Source organism: Ursus maritimus, unplaced genomic scaffold (assembly GCF_017311325.1).
Source record: "Ursus maritimus isolate PB19 unplaced genomic scaffold, ASM1731132v1 scaffold_39, whole genome shotgun sequence".
NCBI classification, from domain to species: domain Eukaryota; kingdom Metazoa; phylum Chordata; class Mammalia; order Carnivora; family Ursidae; genus Ursus; species Ursus maritimus.
The window spans coordinates 107,909-120,447 of record NW_024426541.1 but is presented as its reverse complement, the minus strand read 5'-3'; the positions used below and the strand labels follow the sequence as shown (position 1 = coordinate 120,447).

Here is a 12,539-nt window from a genome sequence, read left to right as displayed (position 1 = left end):
GGGGTAGCCCAATTTTTAACATTTTTAATGATTTTTTATTATATTATGTTAGTCACCATAGAGTACATCCTCGTTTCGATGTAAGCTCGATGATTCATTAGTTGCGTATAACACCCAGTGCACCATGCAATACATGCCCTCCTTACTACCCATCACCGGTCTATCCCATTCCCCCCACCCTCCCCTCTGAGGCCCTCAGTTTTGTTTCACATAGTCCATAGTCTCTCATGTTTCATTCCCCCTTCTGATTACCCCCTTTCTTTATCCTTTCTTCCCCTACCGATCATCCTAGTTCTTATGTTCCATAGATGAGAGAAATCATATGATAGTTGTCTTTCTCTGCTTGACTTATTTCACTTAGCATTATCTTCTCCAGTGCTGTCCATGTTGCAGCAAATGTTGAGAATTCGTTCTTTATGATAGCTGAGTAATATTCCATTGTATATATGGACCACAACTTACATCCAGTCATCTGTTGAAGGGCATCTCGGCTCCCTTCCACGATTTAGCTATTGTGGACATTGCTGCTATGAACATTGGGGTGCATGTGGCCCTTCTCTTCACTACGTCTGTATCTTTGAGGTAAACACCCAGTAGTGCAATGGCTGGATCATAGGGTAACTCAATTTTTAACTTTTTAAGGGACCTCCAACTGTTTTCCAGAGTGGCTGTATAACTGTGCATTCCCACCAACAACGTAGGAGGGATCCCCTTTCTCCACATCCTCTCCAACAATTGTTGTTTCTTGCCTTGTCTATTTTTGCCATTCTAACTGGCGTAGGTGGTATCTCAGTGTGGTTTTGATTTGAATTTCCCTGATGGCTAATGATTTTGAACATTTTTTCATGTGTCTGTTAGCCATTTGATCAAAGTCTTCATTGGAAAAGTGTCTGTTCATATCTTCTGCCCATTTTTGATTTGTTTATTTGTTTCTCATGTATTGAGTTTGAGAAGTTCTTTGTAGATCTTGGATACCAGTCTTTATCTGTAGTGTCCTTTGCAAAATATATTCTCCCATTCCGTGGGCTGCCTCTTAGTTTTTGACTGTTTCCTTGGCTGTGCAGAAGCTTTTTATCTTGATGAAGTCCCATAAGATCATTTTATCTTTTGTTTCTCTTGCCTTTGGGGATGTGTCATGAAAAAGGTTGCTTTTGGGATGTCGTAGAGGGTTGCGCCTATGTTCTCCTCTAGAATTTTGATGGATTCCTGTCTCACCTCGAGGTCTTTCATCCATTTGGAGTTATCTTTGTGTATGGTGTGAGAGAGTGGTCAAGTTTCATTCTTTTGCATGTAGCTGTCCAATTTTCCCAGCACCATTTCTTGAAGAGACTACCTTTTTCCACTGGATGTTTTTCCTGCTTTGTCAAAGATGAAGTTGCCCAAAGAGCCGAGGGTCCATTTCTGGTTTTACTATTTCATAATAATTACAACCTGGAAGAAATGAATGCCTTCGTGGAAACCTATAAACTACCAAGACTGAAACAGGAAGATTATTATTAAACAGACTATAATTGAAGAGATTGAAGCAGTGATCAAAAACCTCCCCAAACAAGAGTCCAGGCCTGGCGGATTCCCTGGGAAATTCTACCAAACATTCAAAGAAGAAATAATACATATTCTCCTGAAGCTGTTTCAAACAATAGAAACAGAAGGAAACTACCAAACTCATCTCTATGAGGCCAGTATTACCTTGATCCCCAAACCAGGCAAAGATCCCCATCAGAGAATTAGGACCGTATCCCTGATGAATATGGATGCCAAAAATTCTCAACAAGATCCTAGCTAAGAGAATCCAACAGTACATTAAAAGGATTATCCATCAGGACCAAGTGGGATTCATCCCTGGGATGCAAGGGTGGTTCAACATTTGCAAATCAATCAGTGTGACAGATCACATCAACGAGAAAAGAGTCAAGAACCATATGATCCTCTCATGATTCGAAAAAGGCATTGGCAAAACAGCATCCTTTCCTGATTAAACACTTCAGAGTGTAGGGATAGAGGGGTACATTCCTACTCTTCAAAACCATCTATGAAAAGCCACATCAAATATCATTCTCAATGGGGAAAAGCTGGAAGCCTTTCTCTTAAGATCAGGCACGACAAGGATGCCCACTCTCGCCATTATATTCAACATAGTACTAGAAGTCCTTGCAACAGCAATCAGACAAAAAAAAACGGATAAAGATATTCAAATTGGCAGCAAAGGTCAAACTGTCTCTCTTTGCAGATGACATGATACTCTGTATGGAAAACCCAAGATTCAACACTCCACCCACATTGTACGCTTATAGAGCAATTCAGTAATGTGGTGGGATACAAAATCAATGCTCAGAAATCAGTTGCATTTCTATACACGAACAATAGATTGAAGTGGTAAATTAGGGAATCCATTCCATTGCTAAAAGGTACCAAAAATCCATATGATATCTCGAACTAAGTCAAGCAGAGAAAGACAACTATCATATGATTTCTCTCATCTATGGAACATAAGAACTAGGATGATCGGTAGGGGAAGAAAGGGATAAAGAAAGGGGGGGTAATCAGAAGGGGGAATGAAACATGAGAGACTATGGACTATGTGAAACAAACTGAGGGCCTCAGAGGGGAGGGGTGGGGGAATGGGATAGACCGGTGATGGGTAGTAAGGAGGGCATGTATTGCATGGTGCACTGGGTGTTATACGCAACTAATGAATCATCGAGCTTTACATCGGAAACCGGGGATGTACTCTATGGTGACTAACATAATATAATAAAAAATCATTAAAAAAATGTTAAAAATTGGGCTACCCTATGACCCAGCCATTGCACTACTGGGTATTTACCCCAAAGATACAGACGTAGTGAAGAAAAGGGTCATATGCCTCCCAATGTTTGTAGCAGCATTGTCCACAATAGTTAAATTGTGAAAGGAGCTGATACCCTTCATCAGATGACTGGATTAAGAAGATGTGGTCCATATATACCGTGGAATATTACTCAGCCATCAGAAAGAACGATTACACAACATTTGCAGCAACATGGATGGGACTGGAGGAGATTATGCTAAGTGAAATAAGTCAAGCAGAGAAAGACTATTATCATATGGTTTCACTCATTTATGGAACATAGGAAATAGCAGGGAGATTGGTAGGAGAAGGAAGGGAAGAATGAGGGGGTGGTAAACAGAAGGGGGAATGAACCACGAGAGAGTATGGACTCTGGGAAACAATCTGAGGGCTTCAGAGGGGAGTGGGGTAGAGGATTGGGATAGGCCGGTGATGGGTTTTAAGGAGGGCATGCTCCATGCATGGAGCACTGGGTGTTATATGCAAACAATGAAGCATGGAACACTACATCAAAAACTAATGATGTACTGTATGGTGACTAACATAACATAATAAAATATTTTAAAAAAAGAATTGTTTTGAGATAAACTTAATAAATAAACTATCTTGTGATTGCTTCATGGAGGCATGTTTACATTTGTATTTATTAACTTGAAGGTATACATTTTGTTTGTATAATTAACAGACTTAGTACTTAAAAGTATTATACCTTTATAATAAAGATTATATATAGATAATAAGTCAAAATACACATAGCATAATACGTTCTGTAGAAATCTTGATCATTTTGATATTCCACCAAACAGCATAACAGTCCACTACATTATGTGGTAATTCTGTTTGGACCTAGTGAAAGGAAAACACACACACACACACACACACACACACACACACACAAGTATTTTAGGTGCAATAGACCTATCTGAGTAGATGGTGGGAAATAAACTATCTCAGTAAATTTTCTGGGGGTTCAGTGACTAGCATCTCACTGAGCTCTAGGAGTTATTAAATGCCAAAACCTGGGCTTCAGGGGATTGTGTGATTTCCATTACCCATCCCAATCTGAATGCTGTCTTATTCTTTAAGCTTTAAAGTTGAGGTGCAAAAACATGATATCATTAAGTGGCAATGGCACATAAGAAATTGGGCTTAGCAGGTCTAGAGGCATAAGAAGTTGCATTAGATTATAGTAAAGTCCTTTCACAACTACAATTGCCTGTTTTCCTTCTCTCCCTCGTTATACATCTATTGCTACCTGGGGAGTTCCTTAAAACCCATGGACTGAAAATTAAAAATTTGGACCCAAGTATATGGTTGGTTTTGTTTGATATAATTGGCAGCAACTAGAAGTGAAAGCCCACAGCTTTACTGCCCCAGTTTAGTGAAGTGATATGGTTAGATATTGGTTAGTTATGGCCCAGAAAGAGTGTGGTGAGGAAAAATTCTCCCATTGGGAAGAATTTCAAGCAGAACATTTGGTTGTCCTCTTTGCTTGGCTAGAAGCATGGATATATATTTATTAATGAATAGTTACTAATGGTGTGATTAGATGGTCGGGGCTTAGAATGAATAGAATTGGAAGGCTACTGGCAGAGAATTCCTGGGGGAGAGTTCTGGTGATACATCTCTCAGAATGGGCACAGATTATGAAAAGATAGATGTCACATGTGAATGTATACTGCAGGGCATCTACTGGTGAGGAAACTTTAGAAGTAAGGTGGACAAGTGACAAATTATGAGCAAGTTAACCTCTTTCTTCAGCCACCTCAGTGCTTGACAAATGAGTTCCTATGCAAAATGACCAGGGTTGGCGATCATTCATTGCTAAACAACTTGGAATTCCTGACAGAGCTTGATCTGGCTATTAGTCTGATCTGTCCCTTTAATGTTGAGCAACTAAGTGGGGTCAGCCAGCATCCTGGTGGTAAGTTATTGTATTGAGAGGGTGCCTGGGTGGCTCAGTCAGTTAAGCGTCTGACTTCGGCTCAGGTCATGCGAGCCCGGTATCAGGCTTCTTGCTCAGTGGGGAGCCTGCTTCTCCCTCCACTGCTCCCCCTGATTGTGTTCTCTCTGTCTCTGTCAAATAATTACATTCTTTTAAAAAAATTGTATTGAGACATTTCCATTGTAGAAGAAGTAGAGTTTGGACCTCACTGAAATGAACATGTATTATGGGTATGCAGTTTCTTCCTAACTAAATATCATAGGCTGCACTACCATCCATGGATTTAAGAAATGCTTTATCACAATGGTGGTATTCTGCATAACATTGCATCTGATCAAGGAATTTACTTTATAGCCAAACAAGTGCAGCAGCAGTCTCATGACCATGGAATGCACCAATATTAACACTTGTTCACTCACAAACAAATGGTCTAATAGAATGATAGTATGGTATACTGAAGACGTTATCACTCTTTTGGAAGATGAGATCTTCCTTCTCTGAATTTGGGAATCAAGGTGCAGAAATGGTAGTAGGTCCTCTCGCTGTTAAACATAACAACTCACTCAAACATTTTTGCCTGTCATCTGCATCACTCTGAGCTCTACTGTGTTGGAGGTGTTGGTGCCTAAGGAAGAAATGCTTCCACCAGAGTAGACAATAGTTTCATTAAATGGAAATTAAGACTGACTGTTGGCCATTTGAGTATGACTAGAGAGTATGCATAACTACAAGTCCTCTAGATTTATGTCTGTGAAGCTGATTCTTACTAGAAACCAGTGTGAATTAAGGAGAATTTGTCTATCTGATAAATACATAAATACTAAGCCTGGATAGGATGGAAGAAAGTGACTAAAAGTTTGAGTTGAGAACATCTGGATCTTGGATTTTGTTGTGGCAAATTATATTGCAAGGAAATATAACTTGTATTTTTCATTCTTAAGCTCTTCTACTTTTGCAATATTAGAAAATCCATAAAAATCGTACTTAACACTCAGGTTTATCTTATAAGGACAGACAGAGAAAAAAGATTCTCAGTGTTCTGGGCAGAAAAAAAAATTTGCTTAAAACATACAGTGGTGGGGCACCTGCGTGGCTCTGTTGGTTACGTGTCTGACTTCAGCTCAGTCATGATCTCGGGGTCCTGGGATCGAGCCCCATGTTGGACTGCCTACAGATCAGGGAGCCTGCTTCTCCCTCTGCCACTCCCCTGTGCGCGTTCTCTTTCTCTCTCTCGCTCTCTCTCAATCTCAAATAAACAAGATCTTAAAAAAAATAAAAACATACAGTCGTGACAGTACAGTGAATGAATGGTGCACCCATGAGAATGAATTGAGGCTACTGCCCAAGATAGTGACAGTTAAATGATTGACTCTTAATACTCTTCTACCATTTGTGTGCAGGCTTGTCTTTAGGCGATGTTTCTCTCATTCCCAATTTATACTGCATGATCAAATTAGATTGCAAATTATGCTATTTCCAATATATTTTTTATTTTAAGTTAGCAGAAATACTCTGGTATTCTTTTTTTTTTAAAGATTTTATTTATTTATTTGACAGAGAGACAGCCAGTGAGAGAGGGAACACAAGCAGGGGGAGTGGGAGAGGAAGAAGCAGGCTCTCAGCAGAGGAGCCTAATGTGGGACTCAATCCCAGAACGCGGGATCACGCCCTGAGCCGAAGGCAGATGCTTAAAGACTGAGCCACCCAGGCGCCCCTCTGGTATTCTTGATATATTTTACTCTTTCACTTTCTTTTTTGGAAATAATTTTCTATCATGGTAGGTAGTGTTATTTATTAAATAAACAGTCTTGGAAATAAAATTGATCTTTGAATCCTAAGTGAAGAAAAAATAAGGCTGTGTTACCCTGATGAGCTTTTTTTTTTTTAAACACATGGATGTTTTTATTTTTTTAATAATAATTTTTTATTATGTTAGTCACCATACAGTACATCCCTAGTTTTTGATGTAAAGTTCCATGATTCATTACTTGCTTTTAACACCCAGTGCACGAGTTTTAATTCACATTTCCAAGTCTCGTTTTCCTTGTCATATATTGGAAATAATAATAAAAACATTTAAATTAATGCATATAACATAAGGGCATAGAGTAGATATTCAAGGATAAGTGCATTATTTTTATTGCCATTTTGTTGTATTTTGTTTCCATATTAAGAGAAATGAAACCTGTGTATGTGTCAAATATTTATTTTATGACTTTTATTCTTGATTCTTGAAAATGAATTTCAGTCCACTTAATTTATAATTCTGCAAGAAAGAAAGTAAATTTCAGTTGTAAGTTGAAACCTAGGATTTTTTTTAATGACAAAAGACTGCACTTGAGTATGCCGAGATCAATATGTGTAATGGGTTTTGAATGGAAAAATTATCCTTTATATGTTCATTAAAATATATTTATCATTTACTACATATTAACCAGTGTATTAGGTCCTCCTGCCATTTCAAGAATTAATCAGGTAAAGGCGTGGCTCCTGCCCTTGAGAAGCTTACATTTCAAGACTTTCACACAAATGGTTAATAATAGTGTGGGGCATAATAAGTATTAGTCCTTGAGGCTGAGATAACCAAGGGAAATGTCATTAGGTTTTACCATTTTTTATGTGTATTGAGTTAATGGAAATGAAACACAGAATATCTTCCACTCCTATTCCCTGTGTATTTTCCACTGTTACTGCATTATCTGTATTTTTTCTCCCACTCCTTCCTATTAGTATTTGAGTAGGAAGCTAAGTTAAAGAAAAAATAATAATTCAGTTGTCTCTTGACAAGAGGTTAGGTGAAAGTTTTGAGGGAAGGAGTCAATGTCACAGGAATACTTTCCAAATGAAGTTAGGGGAAAGTTTATTAGGATACAATCCATCAGGATGGTGGATGGGTTTGTGCAATGAATTTTAGGTTCTCATTTAACATAGTTAAAGGCACAGGAAGACTGATTACATAATTCCCTCAGAAAGAAGGATCATTAATGTTTGGGTTTTAGGGATATATTTTGTGGTGTTCCACTGGTTGAGTAAATAAATGTGATTTCTTGAATTATATTAACCCTATTCCTGCACTTGGAGACAGCCATAACATATAGAAATAAACTGAAATGCCTGGAATTTTCAATCTGTTTTACAAGGTCAATGTATTATCAATTTGAAGTGCTTACAGTAAGGTCTCTGGGCATTAAATATTTCCCTTGGAATGTATGTAGTAGCGTCTGAATCTTTTCATGGCATCTTTTATCTCTTTATTTCTCAGGGTATAAATGGCTGGATTTAGGAGAGGTGTAATAACAGAGTAAAACACAGCAAGAAATTTGTCCACCCAGGTGATGCTGAGTGGCCACACATAGATGAAGATGCAAGGCCCAAAGAAGAGCACCACCACTGTGATGTGGGCGGTGCAGGTAGATAGTGCCTTGGATGCACCAGTTTCAGAGCTTTGGCGGATAGCAAGAAGAATATATGTATAGGATATCAACAACAGAATAAAGCAGGTCATGGCCAGAACCCCACTATCAGCATTCATTAATATTCCCAAATTGTAGGAATCTATGCAGGCAAGCTTAATTACCAGCGGTATGTCACAGAAGAAGCTGTCGATTTCCCTGGGGCCACAGAAGGGCAATTGCACAATCACAGCCATTTGACTCATGGCATGCACAAAGCCAATGGTCCAGGAAGTCACCACCAGCCCAGTGCATTTTTGCAGGCTCATAATGGTTGAATAGTGCAGTGGCTTGCAGACAGCTACAAAGCGGTCATAGGCCATTACCACTAATAGCACCATCTCTCCCCCTCCAACAAAATGTACATAGAGGATCTGGCACATACACCCTCCAAAGGAAATAATCTTGTTCTCCCTGAGAAAGTCTGTGATCATCTTCGGAGTGGTGACTGAAGAAAGCCACATATCAACAAAGGACAGGTTGGCCAACAAGAAGTACATGGGGGAATGAAGACGGGGGTCAGTGATGATTAGGATCATAATGACAATATTTCCAGATATAATAATCAGGTAAAGTATAAGAAATATCACTAAGAATAAGACCTGTATATTCCATGAGTGGCAAAGTCCCAGAAGCACAAATTCTGACACTATAGACAAATTTCCTTTATCCATTTTATTCAGTGTGTCTTTTAAAATAACCTAGAGAGAAGGATAGATTGTCAGTTAGTGGCATGGGAAAGGGTACTTAATTTTTAGAATTCAGTTGAAATTCTACTTTGCTGACAGTTAAATTTCATTGAAAATGACCATTTATATCCGAAAGCGAAAAATATAATTGGGAAGAGAAATCTTGGCAAAATGTTCAGGCCATTATGACTTTTAAAAGAAGCTAAATGCCTAAGATTGGCTTTCCAAAAAACAAAGTCTGAGATCATGTAAATGATTGATTGAGAGGGTATTCTCACAAGAAGTGAGTGAGGAAAGCAGCACAGGGAAAGAAAATGCTTAAAAAAAAAAAAGTTGTGGTGTCATCTGGAAATTAGCTTCAGTCCACCATCCCAGGAAAAAGAATCTGAGTGGGGTACCACCAACAACCATTACACTAAATAACTAAAATTTAATTCATCTATTTAGGAAAATTATAGTGAGCAGGTATCAAAATCCAGAGCAAATGACATGGTACAAAATTATAGTTTCATTGTATTATACATAATGATTCCTTCAAGCCTCAGTTGAATCTCTTTTATAAAACATCATAAAACTAAATCTTTTGCTTATTACTATAATATATATGTTGGGACAATCTGTTGGAGAGAAGCTATATAGAACTTATAATAAATATCTTGGCATGATAATTCAAATGCAAAATCAGGTACATAATTTGTCTCTAAGACCACAATTAAATGAAATTCATTTAGTAAATAAATGTATTAGAAAATAATGTGGAGAGTTATATGACAAAGGGATTAACCACAGAGGAAGGTAACTTAGACTCACAGTCTGACTTGAAGTCTGAATGGTAGCAAAATATAATCAAAATATAACAAATATTCAAGCTTATCAATATAAAATATTTGTGTTCATTTACAGTTGACTTTTGAACAACACAGGTGTTTTGAACAACACCGGTGAACTGTGTGGGTTCATTTATATGCTGATTTTTTTCAATAGGTACAGTACTGTAAATGTATTTTTTCTTGCTCTTGATTTTTTAAAATAATGGTTTCCTTTTTCTAGCTTACTTCATTGTAATTCAATATATAATACATACACAAAATATTTTTCAGTCGACTGTTAGCAGTAAGGCTTTTGGTCAACAATAGGCTGTTAGTTGTTAAATTTTGGGTGATTCAAAAGTTGTACACAGATTTTTGACTGCATTTTTCAAGGGTCATCTGTATATTCATGGATGCTGGGAAATCCCTAGGTTTAAAAATTTTGATGTACAAGTTTAAAATATCTTATGTGTCATTTCTAAGATGTGAATAAATTGTAGACCTGTGGAATTAAAGTACATCTTTGACCATTAGCACTGAGTGAGCACAAAGATAAAATTTCAAAGATCATCAATTATATACCTCTAAATATAATATGTAAATATTTATAATTTCTTATTTTGTACAAATATTATATAAGTATAATAATGACATTATTTATATTCATCCTTAAGTAAATTGAGTCCTTTTCTCACTAGATGGCAAAAAGATAATTGCATATCTCTCTTCTCCCTTTATTGTTTCTTCCCTTTTGCTTTCTTTTACTTTTTCTGTGTCTCTTCCTTTTCTACCCTTGAAATCTTAAGGGTGGTGCCAAAGACAGCAGGTGAATGGTGAAAACCATTACATCATCATAAGCACTAATTTCCCCTTCCCTTATACTGAGAACTTGGAAGCATAGGCTAGAAATGAAGAAGATATTCCTAAAGAATTAGTCAAAGCACACATTTGCTGGGGAAAAGGGGACATGTGTTAGTAGTCTCATAACTTACAAACAAATATATCCTCCATAGTAGAGATTTAATTTCTAAGAAAATATCCCGATATTACACCCAATACATTTATGTCCCCTGAGAAACTTGAACAATTTGAACTTCACATTGATACTTAATTTTTGTGAAGACAAATCCCTTTCTGGGATTAGTTGTCAATAACTAATTCTGTGTGTGCTGGAATAAATGATATAGAAGACAGCTAATAGCAAAATTGGATTTCAGTTGTGTTTGACAGAGGATTTTGCTAAAAGATGGATATGTACATTGCTAGGGACCAATTTACTATTTACTGTTATTTTAAGCAGCTTTGAAATTAATATTCCATAATATTGTGCATTAATTATAGACATATTAATATTAATCTAGTAATTAGGACTATTAGTAGAGTGTGGACTTTTTAGTTAGTCTGATCTGGTCTGAAATCTAATACTTGTTGACCTCGTGACCTTGAACTGAAGCTATTTCTGTTTCCAATTCCTCATCTGTGAAAAGAGAGCATTCAATTTAATAATAGACATGTTATGATGAGGAGTCAGAAAATATAAAGAAAGCACTTAAACTTTTCGGGTACTCAGTGCACGATTAATAAATACTAGTTTTTTCCCTTCTTTGTTCATTAAAATGCACCTTAAAGCAGTACAATGTCCAGAGCTTACTGGCAGCTATCTTAGTGAATAGCCAACTACTTTATGTCAGCAAAATACGTGGTACCACCTTTTTTTAAAAAAAATACCTACCTCTTACATTTTTTCTGAACCAACAAGCACATTCTTAGCAACCCTACAGGTTATACGGATGCAAAAGAAGTTCAGACATGCTACCTGCTTTTCAACTTTTTTATTTTTCACTTCTGCTTTTGTGGAGGGGTTATTCATATTTTAAGACACCACAATAAGACAGTAGCACATTCTTTCAAAGCACCTTTGAAATTCTTAACTGTAACATGGAGAATTTTCACAAAGGGAGTAATGATAACCTTGGGATTGGTAAAATTGAAAAATCAGGGAAAGGAGACAAATTGAGATCCTCTTTTAGGAATATTAAAATATAGCAACACATTTTTCATGCTCTTCTAAATTCAATGTTCATCCACGAAGATTTTTAAAATAATAATCATCCTAAAACTGAAAATCTCAACATTTACATTTTTACAGGAGAAACGTGCCCTCAGAGACTTTAATGGATTGCCTGAGATATACACTAAGTAAGGCACATAGGGAGAAAGTCCAAGTTCCTTCTACTAGCTTAAGATGCCTTCCTTTTCTCTCAGGTTGTAGTTTTATCTTATTTCTGTAGTAACTGAGTTTTATATCATTTCTCACTGGATATATGACTGTTTTACTTCTATCTCTATGTTGAAATTATCTTGGTGTATAGTACTGTATCCGATACGAAAAACTTTATCCTCTTAAATGGCAAGATCCACTTGAGCCAAAATAGCTGGAAGTTGCTAATATCCAGTAGCCATCAAAGAACAGAGATCTTCTAAAGCAGATCTGAGAACATCTCTGTGGCTGCGTGATGGTGGTATGTACACCTTTGTTAAAGAGACCGTAGAAGCTCCCGCAGGAATAGGATGGGAGGAGAAAAATTGTATTACCTTCTTTAAAGGTCAGAAGTTAAACAAGCCACACTCAGGTTGGCACAGGTGGGCATGGGTGATACAGATACATACAGATATTTTAAAAATTAAAGAAGAGAGTCACAGAGAACATGAGGTAACTTACTAAAGATAAATTTTCTCTAAGACCAGATTGCTTTTTCCTCTTCTCTTGTCCTCCTCTGATGTGTGCTTGAGATGACATCCACAATTGGGCAG

At 37.1% G+C, this 12,539-nt stretch overlaps 1 protein-coding gene across 1 annotated transcript; it reads right to left on the bottom strand.

The window, feature by feature from the left end:
* Positions 1 to 7,962: 7,962 nt before the first annotated feature.
* Positions 7,963 to 9,399, bottom strand: LOC103656622 (olfactory receptor 4K14-like). Its single transcript, XM_008684026.2, has one exon. It carries the CDS (start codon positions 8,899 to 8,901, stop codon positions 7,963 to 7,965), a length of 939 nt encoding a protein of 312 aa, XP_008682248.1. The 5' UTR covers positions 8,902 to 9,399.
* Positions 9,400 to 12,539: the final 3,140 nt, after the last annotated feature.

Coding starts and splice junctions, on each gene's coding strand:
- LOC103656622 (XM_008684026.2), bottom strand. CDS start 8,901: ATGGATAAAGGAAATTTGTCTATAGTGTCAGAATTTGTGCTTCTGGGA.